Here is a 20,194-nt window from a genome sequence, read left to right on the forward strand (position 1 = left end):
TGCATGTCATCACAATAAAATCACACTCTGTGCATTTAATAAATAATAGGTTTTTGGTTTTAAGTAAAAAGGCAATTATTTTTCAACAATAATTTTAATAATTAAAAATAAAAATTCAATTCATTCGGAGAGTTATAATTATCTTTAAATACATATGTATAAAAAATGCAAGCAAAAATCCCCTCGATAAAAAAAAATTTTCCATCTGATTGTTTAAGCATGGGGCCTCCAGCCCACCCACATTCTGCCCAACAGGTTCGGGTCCATGCTCTGATTAATCAAAATATCTACTTGTTCCAGACTCGACATATTATCCTTAATTACAAACAAATTATCAGGGATGAAAGAGATAGTCAGTTTTTTTCTTCATGTAATTTGTTCCTTTGAATTAGAAGTCCTCATATAAAAAATATTAACGTCAATAAAAGGGGTAGTTTCACGAAATGCATTTGAACTATATTTAGTGAACCGCATATTTTTTGCTAGTTAATGGGTTAAACTATATTTATATGGCATACATTTGAAAGAATTTCAATTTTCTACCACGTAGTTTTGAAAATATTAAGACTTGAAAAATCGTCTTTTTGTGATATATGCAATTTAAAAAGATGATTTTCTTTCAAATATATGCCATATAAATGTAGTTTAACCAATTAACCAAGAAAAAATAAACCGTTCACTAAATAAAGTTCACCTTCCACCCCAGCCAATTTTAAAATATTGAAAATAACGAGATTAAGGGGGGGGGGGTTGTTTTTAATTTATTTTTACTCTAGGTCCGATTAGGTTAAATTAGCTCGAGTTAGAGCCATCCATCCCCCCCCCCCCCCCACCAAACAGGAGATAACGGAAAGACTAAACCTCATCATTTTAATTTTATTTTTAAAATAAGGAGAGGGGGGGGGGAGTATATGCTTGACATACACCTATCCTCTTTTTTTCTAATTCAAAATCCCTTACATCCCAGAACTTGTAATCTTGTTAAAAAAAGAGAAAATTGTTTTTCTCTGATTGTCAATACTAATTGGATAACAATCAATTGCGTGGGTTGATGCTCACAGTAATAATCGTAATAAATCAAATAAAATTATAAATTATAATAACACTAAAGTGATATTAATTCTCCTCCTAAAAGCCCTTTTTAAATACAAAATCTATGAACTTTAAAGGCTTCTAACGGCGTATAGATTATGCTCGCACAAAATTTAAACTGACAAAAGAAGGTCTAGAAATAATCTGGAATACTCATTAAACAATAATGCACAGTTATATCGAATTGTAATTTTTACGCCTATTTTGTTTAGTGAAGCTTTCCCTATGCAAGTGCATCATTGGATCTTGGCTGTTGCAAATTATTTGTAGGCCTTCTTATGCCGCTTAGAACGGTGTGCGGGCATGATAGTTTGGCCATTTGGCCTCAAATGGCTTTGCCCTAAAAGGGAAGTAAAAAAATGTATGTGCCTAAAAAAATGATGCGAGTATGAGAATCATTACATCTTCTATTACCTACCCAGCTGAAAAAATTGCAAATGGGTCGCCAATTTTCGCGAATAAATGGCGAATTCGCAAAACATATCCGGAAAAAAATCTTTTAAAAAATTAAGGGGGATTTTTTTTGTTTTTTTTAGGGGTTTGGGGGTGTCCCATCCCCCCAAAAATAGCCTAAAACCACCGCAGGACCAGTAGGTATATTCCTTAAAGAGTAGAATCCAATCGGTTCAGTGGTTACCAAGATCTTTAGCTTCAGACTGACGGACAGTTATCATTCTAATTTGTATTATAGATTAAACTCTATGTAAATACCTGTTTGTCTGACATAATTCTGCTTCCTTTGATACACTTTATCAGCTTGTCCATGCTTTCCCTGAAAATTAATTAATGCATTTTTTTAACCATTGCCATAATAACAAATAATTACAGGAAGAAGGCTAAAAATTGATTGGTTGGTTCAAACTGACAAGAGTATTTACTTTCCAATCAATATGATTTTAATGTACAGAATGGGAAAGTTAATTTTGGTAATTAGAGATACACCAATTTATCTAGTCTTATCCTTTAAGTTCCATGGTGTTATGTTACCCTTATGTAATGACTCTCTTGTTAGATTTCTTCTAAAGGGGTACTTGCACGAAATGCATTTGAACTTGAATTTAGTGAACCGCATATTTCTTAAAACTACATCTGTAGGGCATATTATATATTTAAAAGAACTTCAATTTTCTACCACGTAATTTTAAAAATATCAAGACTTGAAAATCGTATTCTTGTGATATATAATAAATATTCAATTTATATAGCTGGCTTATGTTCACAAAAACAGCATGACGAATTTAGTGATGTCTAATTGTTTGTTTTTTATTGTAATACGAAATTATATATATGTTTGATGGTATATTTGTAACTTATGCTTCAAATTATTTTTCTAAAATGCACTTTATGCAACTATCCCTTTCACATCAAAAGTTAAAGTCGTATTAAAACCTTACCTTGCTTTACCCGCTTTCAATTCTTGTATCATAATCATGCTAGGATGTCCTCCTTCAAGCTTCGCCTTGGCTAAATCAACTCGTTGCTTAGCAAATAAAGTTTCATCACTGGAACCTTTCTTCTTTGATTGACTAAATAAATAAAAAAGTTATACAATCGTTGTATATACCTAAACAATTTTGGCTATATGCCCCACAAAACAAAAATTTTATATATCCTATTATATAAAGTAAGCATTTTTACTTCTTATAAATAGGCCCAGGGAAGGTTTTCAACCATTTTGTGAGAGGGTATCTCCACGCTCCCAATAAAATTTATTCTCTTTTTCTTAAAAAACTTAAAATGTAAATGGTAGGGTGTCAACTTCTTCAAACCCCTGACTTGAAGTCTCTCTCTCTCCCTTCTAATACAGAGTTCCTAGAAGGTAGGGCCGGACCGAGAGTTTAAATAAGTAAATAACCTACTAAAACCTTACCTTGAAGCCATCCTATTCCAATCCAGTGTAGGTTCCTGGACAAATACATCCATAACTGCCATCAACATGTCTTTGTTGTCCTTCAAATTGGTCAGCACTTTTATCATAGCCTCCCTAAAACATTTTTCATTTTCACATGGAGCACTATAATCGTAAGTTTTCATTGGAGGATTTCTTTTCCTCGTTGTTTTCCGTTCATAGATTTTTTCTTACAATGTTTTAGAAAACATTGAAAAAAACATTATCAATGTTAATAACGTCAACAATTTAGTTTGCCAAATGTTGATACATTCATGTCAACTAGTTAAGAAACAGAATAAATAAAATCATACCTGAACAAACCAGTGAGACTGCTAGGCTGCAGGACACACAAAATTTGAGGTGTCAACCTCAATTGAACAAGCTCGGGTATCTCCAAATATGACGTGCCTAACCCTAAAATTAAATTAAAATTAGGAATAGTAATTTATCGCATCGTATTTTAGACAGCTTTCCGCGGATATTAAATTTAAAATCAGAAGATTAAAACCTGTTTTGTTAGATCCGAGGGGCCGCAAGCCCAGAATAACAAAATTTGTATTAATTTTATGATTTTTATTTTAATATGCGTGAAAAATTGTCTGCAATAGAGTGATATAAATGATTTTTCAGTACGGCTGAGAACCGGTTCTAATCCAACGAATATTAATCGGTTTCGAAGCCATACTGGAATATTTATTTTCAATTGAAACAAATAAAACAACAAATATATTCCTTACCGAACGAATAACCAAAGTCAATGGGCACAATACTGGCTGTCTTCTTACAGATTAGGTAGTTGGACAGATGTCGGTCTCCAATACCTGCAATATTTTTGTATCACGGTGTTAAATTAATATATCTATAGTTAGATTTATAAACAGATAACTATTTCCCTCCTTTTTTCTATGACCTTTGTCGTCTGCTATTAAATTGTTTTCTGCTTCTTGGCTGTGTTAATATACCCAACACTATTGTTCAAATTTCAATGGCCAAATTGAGAGGTGGCAGAAGGACATTATTATGGGGAGATAAAGTTATTTAACCCTTCCTCCCTTTAGTGTTTTACTCTTATGTTAAATTAATCGCCAGTGGAAAAATCAAACAACAAAAGGTATGATTTAAGGCAAATTTCAATCCACTAAAAAGAGAATTGTGAAACATAGAAAAAAACTTGTTCAGTTAACATTACTTCTTCATTTTTCTTTTGTATATGTTTGTTATGCAAAGTTAGGCATAAAGTGGCTTTGCCATCATACTCATGGACCACTGAATTACGAAACGATCATTCTGGCCGAATACGAGATCTTTGTTGATTTAAAAAAATACTAATATACGTATTGTCACTTTAGAATATAAGATGGAAAAGTATTAAAAATTTAATGTTAAAATGCTTATACCTAATATCCATTGTATTGTGGATACAACAGCGTAGCTGCTGACAAAATTGTTCCGTAACATGTAAAACTGTTAAAAATAACATACATTCATCAAATTGAAACCTTATCAAAATATCCATTCTCTTGATGTTATTTCTATATTATGCTAAATTTCTCTTTTGACATGACAATCAATTTTATATATGCCTTGTTATATCCACATTATGTTACTCCAACAAAACTATGCTTCTATGAATGTGTATCATTCCTGTTGATGACCAGAGCTGAGTTTGAGCATGGCAACCCTGAGATGATCTGTGTCTGTGCAGGCCACGGCAGCTTCATAGTTATCAACTATGTCCTGGCTGCGTAGTTTTAAACCATCTAAATAGGCTTGTCGTGGCTGGTTCTTTTTTGTTTTCTTCTTTAGGCCCTATAATAAGTTAAAGTTCAATATTATTTAGAATATATATAATTGACTTCACATCGTATTACATAAAGTTTTTAGAACGAATACGGTATGGCCAACAAGCAAAACTATTACCTCTAGAAGTCTGTTGGATGCATCGTTTATATCCGCTGGCATTTTGGCCAGACTCAAGAAGTCCCAAACTGGACTAGTCTTCCGCACAAACTCTATTAGCCCCAATTTATCGGAAAGTGGTATCACGTTGTAGGTTCTGATGTTAAGCGAGTTGCTTCCTAGAAAATATTCAGTATTTTTGGTCGTGAAGCTACTCTATAATTCACATTGTCTATCAGACCGTCAGTAATGATATGGGGTAAATGTAATTTTCATTGCTGCTATTTCAGATAAATACTTAGTCCGACAGTCATGCTACAAAAGGGGGTTTACTATTTCTTTTTATTTTCCTCTCATTTTCTTTATATGACCACTATCTGCTCTATAACTCACTTTGTCCTTTTGTCCACCCATTATTTCTTTGTGCTTTGCAATAAAAACTGTTTTTAGTTCTTAACAATGTAAAATTACCTTTTTGATTTCCACCATTGATGCACACATTACATAGGGAGAACAGATTTTCAATTCGTTGATCAAGCCTTTCATATCAAGGATTAACATTCTATGTCTATTTGTGTGAGTGTGTGTGTGTGTCTGACGGTTCTGAAGGATTTCGCTAACCGCTGAACCGATATGTTTTCCTTTGATTTTGAGCTTATTATAGGTCCTGGGAAGGTATATAACTATTTCGAGAAAAATCGCCCCATAAGATCAGCATATATCCCTTTGATGATTTAAGGGATAGAACAATGGGCAATAAATGATCATATGAATGATATTCAGCCTTTATTAGCTTATGCATTTATGGGGGGAAATGGTAAACTTATCAGATTGTCAACATTTATAACTGATAATGAAGCTAGGGAATTCAAACAATAAATTGAAGGCTTTTCAGAAGTTTCATCAATTAGCAGAAAACAATAATGTGTACTGTGTAGTCCATGACAAAAATGAATAATCCTTGCCTAATATCTTCTCCCGCCTTGGCAATGAACGGATATTTACGTCCGTCACTACCCAATATTGTCAATAACATTGGCTTACGAATTGAGTCAAACACGCTGACGCCTGAAATAGCAGATTATTCAAAATCTTAATCACTTTTTATCTATATTTTTGTTACGGCCTTCCTAAAAAAATATTGAAATAAAATGTATGTACACATTTACATGTACTGGCTAATTTCTCGCAGCAGTACACACCTGTTGCATACAAAACAAAACCAGAAAAACCGGTTTTATTTATATAATCTATGCCCAAGCCTTTTGTTCAATAAAATAGGAATCTATTAAACTCCAATATTGGGCAAAACCTTAAGGGTTATGTTATACAAATGTATACTAGCGGCTACGCCCCCTAGAAGCCTCTAGAGGCACTGGTAGGAGGAGGGAAATTCGACCTCAGCCCATGATAAATTTGAGTTTCATAAGAGTTAAAAAAATATTTTTTTTTGTGGGGGGGGGGAGGGCGGGGTGAAAACACCCTCTCCAAAAATAGTTTAAAACCTTCCCAGAAGCTTCACTGTAATGGAGAACAATATCGGTTCAGCGAGACAAAAACGCTTACTACTTTATATAATAGGATATTTAATTAAACAGCTGAATTTATCTTAAAATAAATTAAGGTTTTTTCCAGTACAGCTTCGAAACCGATTAATATCAAATGGATAAGAACCGGTTCTCAGCTATACTGAAAAATCATGTATCTACCGAATTATATCTAGTTTTCTACGAATATAAAAATTTACAATCATAATATTAAAACCAGTTTTGTTATCCGGTGCCTTCGACATCTCGTGGCTAAAAAACTGGTTTTAATCATATAATTGCACATTATAATAGCCATTTTTTCAATATCCATAGAATATTACCTGGAGCAAAGCTGGAAAGCAAGACATGTTGATTAGGCAAAGGTTGATAGAAATTATCATACTGTCCAGGAACTTCAACCTTGTGAAATATTAAATTAATATGAGTAATCAGGTATCTAAAGGGATAAGACTATGGCCAATAAGTTGATGTACATAGTACATCCCAAATGATAATACACAAAACTATCACTTATGTAGATTACAAATAGTTGTTGAAAAGTTTGGACAATCAACTTAATGAATCCACCAATCATAATAAGATAAAAGTCCCCAAAGTTGTTGAGCCTTCGAATAAGAAAACGATATTATAAAACTTTAGGCTAATGTAATAAACAGCCCAATATTCGCTCCCTCCCTGATGGGTTATACTAATCGGGCCTACAGATTATTGTTTGAAGTTTGTTTAAATAAAAAGATTAAATTGTACTTATAACAAACACAATTTCACATCGTAAAAATTGAAGAATAACTAGCATTAAAACTTTTGCTCACCTGAACACTGTGGTTGGATGCAAGAAACTCCGCGAGGTATGGACTTAAATCCGCAAGCTTATAGCTTCCTCTGATACTTTCTTTACTTCTCTGGTATAACTCTTTAAGACCTGTAACATCACATTTGCTAACTAACTTCTCCAGCTTTGTTTTCACATCATTTGAAAAATATTTTGTAAACACTTGACCTATCATATTTTCATTGCTTTCTAGATAAGCAACTTTGAAATTTTGAAATTCTTGTGCTACTCTTATTTGATAGTTCTTTGGAAATTCTTTCATGTTGAACTCTATTGAGGAGGCCAGGTCATAGATTAGAATTGCAGGATGGACCAAATATTTCATACTTTCAACTAGCTTCTCATACATGCTGTAGCCATCACATTTGTCTTTCAACCTAAATAAGATTTTAAGGCTCATTTAACATATTCTATAAAATTCTTAGATCTGTGTTTTTACACTAAGGTAGCTTTAGTTCCAATAATTCATTTATTCATATTCCACAAAAGTAAATGTCACTTTTCACTAGGTAAAAAATGACCTACCTTCCCCCACTTTGTCTCCAAGGACATGTTATCAACCTAATATTCTCTACAGAGATCACATAATTTTATGCCTAACCAAGAAAATTACCTGTAAATGGCCGACAAAGCTTCATCAGAAAGGTCATGGCTGGTAGAAATTGATGCTAGGATTGAATAAGCCAGTGCGTGTGGATATTCTTCTACCATTCTGTGTAAAATATTTATTGCTTTTTTTTCAAATAATGTCACCTTAGGGAATAATAGACTAAAATAAAGTTTATGGGGATAACATGAAATACCATTAATCTATCACTGAGTCAAAAAGTAAATCAAATGCATTTAACAATAGAATTATTTACAAAAAAAAATAAAAAAATATTTACCTTAAAAGCAGAGGTGTAAAAGTTGAACTAAGAGTGTCCAGACAAGAGATCAGCTGATTTCTCCAGGGGATCAACATCCAAACTGGAACTTTGCTCCACCCTTCCACAAATTCATCCTACAACGAGAGTAAAATACATAATTTAACTAGAAAAATATGTTTCGCCTTCCTTTTCTGGATGTCGAACTATCGGAACAAATCCTTCCAAATAAATATCTTGGCTATACACAAACATATAAAAATAAATCACAAAACGAAATAGTGGAATAGCTTTTTGCTGGTAAAATATGACCAAAAGAAATATGGTTAATCTAAAATTTAGAACTGACCTGACAAGAAAATTGTTTATTATCTCCATTCTTGACAAGATCTAGGCATCTTGGAAACATTTGCCTAGCAGTTAAGCTTCCCAACTCCATGGCCTTCAGGTGATACCTAAATGTAAGCAATCCTCAAAAAAGATACCTTGCACAAAAAGCTTTTAAAATATTAGCAGGAAAATCCCCATGACCATGACCAAGCATGGAGAAAAACAAAAATACCCTTTCTGTAGATAGAAATTAATAGTTGTAAACTTTAGAAACTACTAATTTGAAAAAAAACAATCAAAATTTTAATTAAAGTACCCAAAGTTTTTGAGCCAACAATTATGACCACCTTTGGTAAAATGTCCTCTAGGATGTCTTGAATTTAAGAATAACGTCAAATAAAGACAAAAACAAATTTTGATACAAGATTTAAAGACTTCATCCATTTTTCCAAAAAAAATGTATTCCACAAAAATAAGTTTTTTTTTGTTACCTAACGCTTAGTAGAGAAAACTGATGTCCACCATCTTCCACTTTATCTCTCTCCTTTCTCCATAATTCATGGGTAAAGTTAGCACCTTGCATTAGGTCATCAGCTACCGAGTAACTCTCAGCTTTATGTGCTTTCATGAAAAAATCAAGAACTTTAAAGACAATATTTTCTTTAAGCTTCTCATTGTTATCTTCAATATTTGCAAATATATTATTAAAACTTGCTTGTTCTATGGATCTAAGCTGGCGTATTATTGCTGATGGTCTAATTTGTTTTTCTTCATCTACAATTTCCAGCAGACAATGGAATAAATCTTTAGTATCTGTCATTAATTTTCCGGATTTTTCACCATCGTATGATTTAGCAAGCTGTTTAAAAACAAAACAAAAGCTGTCGACAGCTGTCATATTGTCTCTTTTACCATTATTATAAGAAACAATTCTAGAAATTAATGATCTTTCACAACATTTAACTTCATCATTAAGAGCACCAAGACTTCTCAGACGATCCATCCCTCTTTTAGCATATTTAGGATTTTTATCCTCAATTGCAGTCAAGCCTAGATTAACATAATTCATAGCCAAAGCATTTTTTAATAGCATCAAGTTGTCAGATTTAATTGGCTGTGATTGTGAGGAGAGTTTGTTAATGAAAAAGGTTCTTGTTGTGAGAATAGAATCCCAATCTTTGATACAACTTTCTCCACTTGTGCCAGGAACAGGATGACATTGAGTCCACACATTTTCTGTTCTATTGATGTCTATTCGTCCACTTTCCAGCTGATTTAGGTAGCTAGATAATTCAAGCAACACTAAGAAAAAGGTTTATTGACAAGATTAGTTTTCATAAAAACTGATGCCTTTTCTAAATGAAAAAAGATTTATGTATTTTCGTATTATAAAAATGTAAGAACCACCCTTTATTTTTTCGGGCATAATAATTTCTTTTCATTAATCCTCGAAATAGAAATAAAAATCCTATTGAGTACCTAATGAATATTTGATTTGAAAAATAATATAAAATATTCACCTTGTAGACTGTGAATATTTCCGGAACTATTAAAGTTTCCATCATCCTGTCCAAACAATTTCAATCTCGAACTTATAATTGCTTCTTTAACAATTCTAGCCGCATCAAAATATTTCTCCTTTACTGCAGCAATTGCAGCAAGTTGAAATGGATAATTTTGCTCCATTGTGGTTTGATTGGATGTAACAGAATTGTTGATGAAATTGAACAATGCTTCACATTTGCTCTGCTCAGCTGTTCCCAAGTGAACAGCACTGGTGAGCCAGCCTGAGATAACACTGTCAGAGTAAGGCAAACTCCACAGGTCTACATTTCCCAGTCTAAAATTAAAGAAGAACTATTTTTGTTTATTAAAGTTGGGTCAATTTATGTAATGAGCAGAAATAAGTGAATACCTAAGTGGAAGAACCAGAAATCAAAAATGAAAAAAGCTCAAAAAAGGAAAGATATATGATTCTGACAAAAATCCTAACAAAAAATTTTATTGCCTTCCACAGGATATATCTCAACCAATGCAATGACAAGAATGACGCGAACAAAACAATATGTTATAAGTCTTATTTAAAAACATATAACAAACACCCAGAGATATAAAGGGATAAGACAATGGCAACAATTTGATGTACATCCCCAATGGTAAAACAAAATTCCCTCTTCTGTAGATTACAATTATTGGTTGAAACTTTTGGACACCGAACTTCATGAATCAACCAATTAGAATTTATTTAAAGTCCCCAAAGTTGTTAAGCCAACTTTATTAAAAACTTTGGGGACTAGTGTAATAAACAGCCCATTGTCCCCTTCCTTCCTAACATCAAACCCTTAAGTATAGAGCACTGGTCGTTGGAAGGGAAAAGCAGTTTTTTGAAAGGGGCTATCTGAGATTATTACAGATTCTGATATATACATACATATATAGACTAATGAAAAATGCAAAAAACGAAATCAAAAGCGTTCCTTCTTGGGAGAAAATCCGGGGAAAAAAATTATATCTTTTTTAACCTAAAATTCACATTGGGAAGCCTGCAAAAAATATAACGACATTTTAAACATGTAATTGCTCAGCACCTAGAAGTGGTAGAAAAATGCTGTGCATACCATTGGAAAGCTCATAACCTCTAGTTTTCATAAAGGCATATAACGTTTTTGTACTATTTTTAGTTTTTGAGCTATCCTCTAAAGTATACTCAAGTTTTAAAAATGCAGTTTTTTCATTAATTTTTAAGTTTGATACTAGTTACACGAACCTGAATAAAATTATATTATATACACTTATAGGAAATGAAATGCAGTATAAAATTATGCCCGTGGTGTTTTTGGGCTTGTCCAAAACACCAAAATTTAAGACTTGAGGTTTTTTTAAAAGATATTAAGCTGATTTTTTAATGTAAACTTTATCACATAATTGAGCTATGTAGGAAGTTAAGATTTCATTTTTACACTTTCTTTCTCGGGGCTAGTGGGGTGAAACAACCCCCAATTGTTTAGTTATAAAATACAATGAAGGGGGGGGAAGGGAGTTTATACACTTATAGGAAATGAAAGGGGGATGTGGAAAATAACCATTTGGGCAGGGGGGGGGGGTTTACTCGAGAACCCTTAGAGCTAGAGGGAGCTAATTTTGGATTTAAGCTTCTATGGGGCCAAAGTTACTTTTAAAATTATCGTCGACCCCCCACCCCCCCCCCAAAAAAAGGGGGGGGGGTAAAAATTTTTTTTATTGCATTTCTCGCCGAATTAGGCAATTTGAAATCATTTAAGACCATGTTATTTTTTCAAAAAATTTTTCGCCTTACAAGCAACCCTGCGGGGGGACTTAGTCATTTTTTTCAAATTCTCGTTGAAGGTATATCTTAAATACAGTATAATCCTAAATGTAAAAATCCTAAATGTAAAAATCAGATATAGAATCCTTTTTAAGGAAATATAGTGCAAAAAGTAACCAAGACATTTTTGCAAAGTATGAAAATCTAAAGAAAATAGTTCTATTTGATTTTGATACACATATCAGATGAATGGATATAAAATTAGTGATCAAAAACTATAAAACAAGTTATAACTTTTTTCAACCCTATCATTGATTAAAATGCACTTTTAGGTTTACTCATTACCAAAGTTGCACATAAAAACTCATTTTATTAAGTTATTAAACAAAATAAATTCCAATCAACAATTAGGCGTTTTTTATAATGCAGTAGACCATTATGTAGTTGGTTTTTTGACATTTATTTTGTTTAATTACTTCATAAAAAGAGTTTTTATGCACTACTTCGGTAATTCTTAAACCTAAAAGTGCAATTTAATCAATTACAGTGGTGAAAAAACTTATATTATGTTTTATAGTTTTTGATCACTAATTTTATATACATTTATCTGATATGTATATCAAAAGCAAAAAGAACTATTTTCTTTAGATTTTCATACTTTGCAAAAATGTCTTAGTTACTTTTTGCACTATATTTCCTCTAAAAAGGATTCTATATCTGATTTTTACATTTAGGATGATAGATTTTATGCCAATTATTGTGTTTATATCAAGAAAAAACTTATTTTTTGTTCCTATACCTTTTTTTATCATAAAATGTGAGAAACTGCTTTTTTCATATATAGGGTGAAAAAAGCAACACTAAAGAAAATTGTTTTGCCTTAATTATGTTCTAAACTTATAAATAAACATGTTTCATAAAAAGATTTTTTCTAAATCTGTCATTTAAGGCATGAAATTAATTTTGCAAATTAACATTGCAGATTTTTGCAAATAACTTGCAAATATGATTTCTGCGGATTTTCTTATTTACATAGGCGTTTTCTATATATATTCCTCTTTCCAAAAATACCTCACTTGTCAAGATTGGATAAAAAAATCTTTGTGGTCAAGATTCCATAACTGTGGGGGTAAAACACCCTTAAAATGCAAAAATTATGAGTTCTGAGCTTATTTTCAAAGATTTCAAGTTGAACTTTAATGAAAACTTATTTCACATCATAGAAAAAAAATAATTTAGTCCTTGAAAGAGGTGTCTAATTGAAATCAATAGTGATTATTTAGTTAAGTTAATTGAAAAAAAAAGTTTTCATTAACAAAATCAGCCCAATATTTTTAAAATAAGCCCAGAACTTAAAGTTTTAGTAGGTAGTTTTGGGGGAAGTTTTACCCCACTAGCCACTAGAAGGAAAGTGTCAAACTTAATGTTTATTGATAATTAATCATATAAAAGATTTTACAAAAATAATCAGGTTAATAACTATACCAACTAGCCCAAACATCCAGAGCAAAATTTTATACTAAATTTGGGGGATGTGGAAAATAACCATTTGGGCAGGGGGGGGGGGTTTACTCGAGAACCCTTAGAGCTAGAGGGAGCTAATTTTGGATTTAAGCTTCTATGGGGCCAAAGTTACTTTTAAAATTATCGTCGACCCCCCACCCCCCCCCCAAAAAATTTTTTTTTTTGGGGGGGGGTAAAAATTTTTTTTTATTGCATTTCTCGCCGAATTAGGCAATTTGAAATCATTTAAGACCATGTTATTTTTTTCAAAAATTTTTCGCCTTACAAGCAACCCTGCGGGGGGACTTAGTCATTTTTTTCAAATTCTCGTTGAAGGTATATCTTAAATACAGTATGCTACTCTCTTAGTTTTAAAGATAATTGGATGAAATCTTTTTGATTGTGTCACTAATTACCCCAAGTTTTGGTATCTTTAAAAAAAACGGCGGCGGGACCGCCGCTCCCGCCGTCCGCCGCCGTTTTCCGCCGCCACCAAAAAAGAAATTTTTTATTGCATTTCTCGCCGAATTAGGCAATTTGGAATCATTTGAGACCATGTTATTTTTTCAAAAATTTTTCCCCTAACAAGCAACCCTGCGGGGGGGACTTAGTCATTTTTTTCAAATTCTCGTTTATGAAGGTATATCTTAAATACAGTATGCTACTCTCTTAGTTTTAAAGATAATTGGATGAAATCTTTTTGATTGTGTCACTAATTACCCCAAGTTTTGGTATCTTTAAAAAAAAACGGCGGCGGGACCGCCGCTCCCGCCGTCCGCCGCCGTTTTCCGCCGCCACCAAAAAAGAAATTTTTTATTGCATTTCTCGCCGAATTAGGCAATTTGGAATCATTTGAGACCATGTTATTTTTTCAAAAATTTTTCCCCTAACAAGCAACCCTGCGGGGGGGACTTAGTCATTTTTTTCAAATTCTCGTTTATGAAGGTATATCTTAAATACAGTATGCTACTCTCTTAGTTTTAAAGATAATTGGATGAAATCTTTTTGATTGTGTCACTAATTACCCCAAGTTTTGGTATCTTTAAAAAAAAACGGCGGCGGGACCGCCGCTCCCGCCGTCCGCCGCCGTTTTCCGCCGCCACCAAAAAAGAAATTTTTTATTGCATTTCTCGCCGAATTAGGCAATTTGGAATCATTTGAGACCATGTTATTTTTTCAAAAATTTTTCCCCTAACAAGCAACCCTGCGGGGGGGACTTGGGGGGTTTTTGTGCTCCACAAGCCCTAAGAAGGAAAGTCCCAAAATGAATCTGTAATGGTTCGTTGATTCAGTTATGTTAAAAAAGTATTATTTAAAAAAAATCAGGTTGGTATCTTTAAAAATAAGCTCAGAACTCATATTTTTAGCGTTTGGGGGGTTTTTGTGCTCCACAAGCCCTAAGAAGGAAAGTGCCGAAATTCAATTTTCAAAGTTTTATGTGTACATCCAGTCGTATAAGAGAGCCTACAAAAAGAATTAGGTTGATAACTATAAAAATAAGCCCACACGGCCTTCCCAAACTTTTATACTGAATTTCATTTCCTATAACTGTTCAAACTTCCCCCCCCCCCCCTTACCCCAAGTACTAAAGTTTGGGAGGGCTGTGTGGGTTTGTTTTTAGAGTTATCAACTTAATTCTTTTTGTGAGCTCTCTTATATGACTGGATCTACACATAAAACTTTGAAAATTGAATTTTGGGACTTTCCCTCTAGGGGCTAGTGGAGCAAAAGACCCCCCCAAACACTAAAAATTTAAGTTCTGAGATTATTTTTAGAGATATTGAGATTATTTTTTTTTCGGAATTTGGAATCATTTGAGACCATGTTATTTTTTTCAAAAATTTTTCGCCTTACAAGCAACCCTGCGGGGGGACTTAGTCATTTTTTTCAAATTCTCGTTTATGAAGGTATATCTTAAATACAATATGCTACTCTCTTAGTTTTAAAGATAATTGGATGAAATCTTTTTGATTGTGTCACTAATTACCCCAAGTTTTGGTATCTTTAAAAAAAAACGGCGGCGGGACCGCCGCTCCCGCCGTCCGCCGCCGTTTTCCGCCGCCACCAAAAAAGAAATTTTTTATTGCATTTCTCGCCGAATTAGGCAATTTGGAATCATTTGAGACCATGTTATTTTTTCAAAAATTTTTCCCCTAACAAGCAACCCTGCGGGGGGGACTTGGTCATTTTTTTCAAATTCTCGTTTATGAAGGTATATCTTAAATACTGTATGCTACTCTCTTAGTTTTAAAGATAATTGGATGAAATCTTTTTGATTGTGTCACTAATTACCCCAAGTTTTGATTCAGTTATGTTAAAAAAGTATTATTTAAAAAAATCAGGTTGATATCTTTAAAAATAAGCTCAGAACTCATATTTTTAGCGTTTGGGGGGTTTTTGTGCTCCACAAGCCCTAAGAAGGAAAGTCCCAAAATGAATCTGTAATGGTTCGTTGATTCAGTTATGTTAAAAAAGTATTATTTAAAAAAAATCAGGTTGATATCTTTAAAAATAAGCTCAGAACTCATATTTTTAGCGTTTGGGGGGTTTTTGTGCTCCACAAGCCCTAAGAAGGAAAGTGCCGAAATTCAATTTTCAAAGTTTTATGTGTACATCCAGTCGTATAAGAGAGCCTACAAAAAGAATTAGGTTGATAACTATAAAAATAAGCCCACACGGCCTTCCCAAACTTTTATACTGAATTTCATTTCCTATAACTGTACAAACTTCCCCCCCCCCCCCCTACCCCAAGTACTAAAGTTTGGGAGGGCCGTGTGGGTTTGTTTTTAGAGTTATCAACCTAATTCTTTTTGTGAGCTCTCTTATATGACTGGATGTACACATAAAACTTTGAAAATTGAATTTTGGGACTTTCCCTCTAGGGGCTAGTGGAGCAAAAGACCCCCCCAAACACTAAAAATTTAAGTTCTGAGCTTATTTTTAGAGATATTGAGATTATTTTTTTTTCGGAATTTGGAATCATTTAAGACCATGTTATTTTTTTCAAAAACTTTTCGCCTTACAAGCAACCCTGCGGGGGGACTTAGTCATTTTTTTCAAATTCTCGTTTATGAAGGTATATCTTAAATACAGTATGCTACTCTCTTAGTTTTAAAGATAATTGGATGAAATCTTTTTGATTGTGTCACTAATTACCCCAAGTTTTAGTATCTTTAAAAAAAAACGGTGGCGGTACCGCCGCTCCCGCCGTCCGCCGCCGTTTTCCGCCGCCACCAAAAAAGAAATTTTTTATTGCATTTCTCGCCGAATTAGGCAATTTGGAATCATTTGAGACCATGTTATTTTTTCAAAAATTTTTCCCCTAACAAGCAACCCTGCGGGGGGGACTTAGTCATTTTTTTCAAATTCTCGTTTATGAAGGTATATCTTAAATACTGTATGCTACTCTCTTAGTTTTAAAGATAATTGATGAAATCTTTTTGATTGTGTCACTAATTACCCCAAGTTTTGATTCAGTTATGTTAAAAAAGTATTATTTAAAAAAATCAGGTTGATATCTTTAAAAATAAGCTCAGAACTCATATTTTTAGCGTTTGGGGGGTTTTTGTGCTCCACAAGCCCTAAGAAGGAAAGTCCCAAAATGAATCTGTAATGGTTCGTTGATTCAGTTATGTTAAAGAAGTATTATTTTTAAAAAATCAGGTTGCTATCTTTAAAAATAAGCTCAGAACTCATATTTTTAGCGTTTGGGGGGTTTTTGTGCTCCACAAGCCCTAAGAAGGAAAGTGCCGAAATTCAATTTTCAAAGTTTTATGTGTACACCCAGTCGTATAAGAGAGCCTACAAAAAGAATTAGGTTGATAACTATAAAAATAAGCCCACACGGCCTTCCCAAACTTTTATACTGAATTTCATTTCCTATAACTGTTCAAACTTCCCCCCCCCTTACCCCAAGTACTAAAGTTTGGGAGGGCCGTGTGGGTTTGTTTTTAGAGTTATCAACCTAATTCTTTTTGTGAGCTCTCTTATATGACTGGATCTACACATAAAACTTTAAAAATTGAATTTTGGGACTTTCCCTCTAGGGGCTAGTGGAGCAAAAGACCCCCCCAAACACTAAAAATTTAAGTTCTGAGCTTATGTTTAGAGATATTGAGATTATTTTTTTTTCAGAAACCTTTTTTAACAAAACCAAACTAAGTAATCATTGGAGATTTCATTTTGGGACTTTCCTTCTAAGGGCTTGTGGAGCAACAGACCCCCAAAAACACTAAAAATATGCGTTCTGAGCTTATTTTTAAAGATATCAACCTGATTTTTTTTAAATAAAACTTTTTTAACATAACTAGATCAACGAACCATTACAGATTTCATTTTGGGACTTTCCTTCTAGGGGCTAGTGGAGCAAAAGACCCCCCCAAACACTAAAAATTTAAGTTCTGAGCTTGTTTTAAGAGATATTGAGCTGATTTTTTTTGTCAGAAACCTTTTTTAACATAACCAAACTAAGTAATCATTGCAGATTTCATTTTTGGACTTCCCTTCTTGGGGCTAGTGGAGCAAAAGACCCACAAACACTAAACATTTAGGTTCTGAGCTTATTTTTAGAGATATTGAGTTGTTTTTTTTCAGAAAACTTTTTTAACACAACCAAACTAAGTAATCATTGCAGATTTCATTTTGGGACTTTCCTTCTTGGGGCTTGTGGAGCAACAGACCCCCAAAAACACTAAAAATATGAGTTCTGAGCTTATTTTTAAAGATATCAACCTGATTTTTTTAAATAATACTTTTTTAACATAACCGAACTAAGAAAGCATTACAGATTTCATTTTCGGACTTTCTTTCTAGGGTCTAGTTGAGCAAAAGACCCTCAAAACACTAAAAATATGAGTTCTGACCTTATTTTTAAAATATCAACCCGATTTTTTTTAAGAACACTTTTTTAACATGACCGAACTTGGTAACTTTTACAGATTTTTATTGTTTTTAGGGTCTTTTGCTCCACTAGCTTATAGAAGGAAAGTCCCAAAATGAAATCTGTAAAAGTTACCAAGTTTGGTTATGTTAAAAAAGTGTTCTAAAAAAAAGGAAGTTGATATCTTTAAAACTAAGCTCAGAACTCATATTTTTAGTGTTTTGGGGGTCTTTTGCTTCACTAGCCCCTAGAAGGAAACTCCCAAAATGAAAGGGGGGGGGGGCGAAAGTGACACTTTTTGAAACCAAAATTAAAAGTTAAAGGAACTCAACTAAAAAAAAGAGTTACAGGTCTGACATTTTGCATGGCAGTTGCTTTATAGGGGTACAATATGGAACTGTGAAGAAACGGCGGCGCAACCGCCGAAAACCGCCGAGAAAAGGCAACAAAAATTACGGCGGGAAATAGCGGTTTTCGGCGGTTGCGCCGCCGTTTCTTCACAGTTCCATATTGTACCCCTATAAAGCAACTGCCATGCAAAATCTCAGACCTGTAACCCTTTTTTTAGTTGAGTTCCTTTGTTGACTCTTAGTTTTGGTTTCAAAAAGTGTCACTTTCGCCCCCCGGCCCCCCCTTTGTAATGGTTCCTTAATTCGGTTATGTTAAAAAAGTTTTCTTTAAAAAATCAGATTGACATTTTTAAAAATAAGCTCAGAACTCATATTTTTAGTGTTTTTGGAGTATTTTGCTCCACTAGCTCCTAGAAGGAAAGTCCCAAAATGAAGTCCCAATAAAAAATCAGGTTGATATCTTTAAAAATAAGCTCAGAATGCATATTTTTAGTGTTTTTGGGGGTCTGTTGCTCCACAAGCCCCTAGAAGGAAAGTCCCAAAATGAAATCTGTAATGGTTCGTTGATTCAATTATGTTAAAAAGTATTATTAAAAAAAATCAGGTTGATATCTTTAAAAATAAGCTCAGAACGATATTTTTAGTGTTTTTGGGGGTCTGTTGCTCCACAAGCCCCTAGAAGGAAAGTTCCAAAATGAAATCTGCAATGATTACTTAGTTTGGTTATGTTAAAAAAGGTTTCTGAAAAAAAATCATCTCAATATCTCTAAAAATAAGCTCAGAACTTAAATTTTTAGTGTTTGGGGGGGGGTCTTTTGCTCCACTAGCCCCTAGAAGGAAAGTCCCAAAATGAAATCTGTATTGGTTCGTTGATCTAGTTATGTTAAAAAAGTTTTATTCAAAAAAAATCAGGTTGATATCTTTAAAAAAAAGCTCAGATCGCATATTTTTAGTGTTTTTGGGGGTCTGTTGCTCCACAAGCCCCTAGAAGGAAAGTCCCAAAATGAAATCTCCAATGATTACTTAGTTTGGTTTTGTTAAAAGGTTTCTAAGAAAAAATCATCTCAATATCGCTAAAAATAAGCTCAGAACTTAAATTTTTAGTGTTTGGGGGGGTCTTTTGCTCCACTAGCCCCTAGAGGGAAAGTCCCAAAATTCAATTTTCAAAGTTTTATGTGTAGATCCAGTCATATAAGAGAGCTCACAAAAAGAATTAGGTTGATAACTCTAAAAACAAACCCACACAGCCCTCCCAAACTTTAGTACTTGGGGTAAGGGGGGGGGGGGGAAGTTTGTACAGTTATAGGAAATGAAATTCAGTATAAAAGTTTGGGAAGGCCGTGTGGGCTTATTTTTATAGTTATCAACCTAATTCTTTTTGTAGGCTCTCTTATACGACTGGATGTACACATATAACTTTGAAAATTGAATTTCGGCACTTTCCTTCTTAGGGCTTGTGGAGCACAAAAACCCCCCAAACGCTAAAAATATGAGTTCTGAGCTTATTTTTAAAGATATCAACCTGATTTTTTTTAAATAATACTTTAACATAACTGAATCAACGAACCATTACAGATTCATTTTGGGACTTTCCTTCTTAGGGCTTGTGGAGCACAAAAACCCCCCAAACGCTAAAAATATGAGTTCTGAGCTTATTTTTAAAGATATCAACCTGATTTTTTTAAATAATACTTTTTTAAACATAACTGAATCAAT

At 33.4% G+C, this 20,194-nt stretch overlaps 1 protein-coding gene across 1 annotated transcript in view; it reads right to left on the bottom strand.

Annotated features, from left to right (window-relative positions):
- Positions 1-81: 81 nt before the first annotated feature.
- The window catches only part of LOC145307865 (DNA-dependent protein kinase catalytic subunit-like), a 72,119-nt gene continuing 52,006 nt past the window's right edge, over positions 82-20,194 (bottom strand). Inside the window, exons 61-78 of the mRNA XM_080150232.1 lie at positions 9,981-10,300; positions 8,952-9,762; positions 8,480-8,585; positions 8,152-8,267; positions 7,878-7,976; positions 7,245-7,641; positions 6,753-6,831; positions 5,848-5,950; positions 5,354-5,421; positions 4,904-5,061; positions 4,628-4,792; positions 4,381-4,447; positions 3,721-3,804; positions 3,295-3,397; positions 2,963-3,076; positions 2,487-2,618; positions 1,804-1,864; positions 82-315 (exon numbers count right to left, since the gene is read on the bottom strand). Of these exons, the coding sequence (XP_080006358.1) occupies positions 214-315; positions 1,804-1,864; positions 2,487-2,618; positions 2,963-3,076; positions 3,295-3,397; positions 3,721-3,804; positions 4,381-4,447; positions 4,628-4,792; positions 4,904-5,061; positions 5,354-5,421; positions 5,848-5,950; positions 6,753-6,831; positions 7,245-7,641; positions 7,878-7,976; positions 8,152-8,267; positions 8,480-8,585; positions 8,952-9,762; positions 9,981-10,300 (3,085 nt within the window). The 3' untranslated portion in view covers positions 82-213. The remainder of the gene's footprint in view (positions 316-1,803; positions 1,865-2,486; positions 2,619-2,962; positions 3,077-3,294; positions 3,398-3,720; positions 3,805-4,380; positions 4,448-4,627; positions 4,793-4,903; positions 5,062-5,353; positions 5,422-5,847; positions 5,951-6,752; positions 6,832-7,244; positions 7,642-7,877; positions 7,977-8,151; positions 8,268-8,479; positions 8,586-8,951; positions 9,763-9,980; positions 10,301-20,194) is intronic.

This window comes from Acartia tonsa, chromosome 2 (assembly GCF_053477335.1).
Source record: "Acartia tonsa isolate MP-2025a chromosome 2, ASM5347733v1, whole genome shotgun sequence".
Taxonomy (NCBI): domain Eukaryota; kingdom Metazoa; phylum Arthropoda; class Copepoda; order Calanoida; family Acartiidae; genus Acartia; species Acartia tonsa.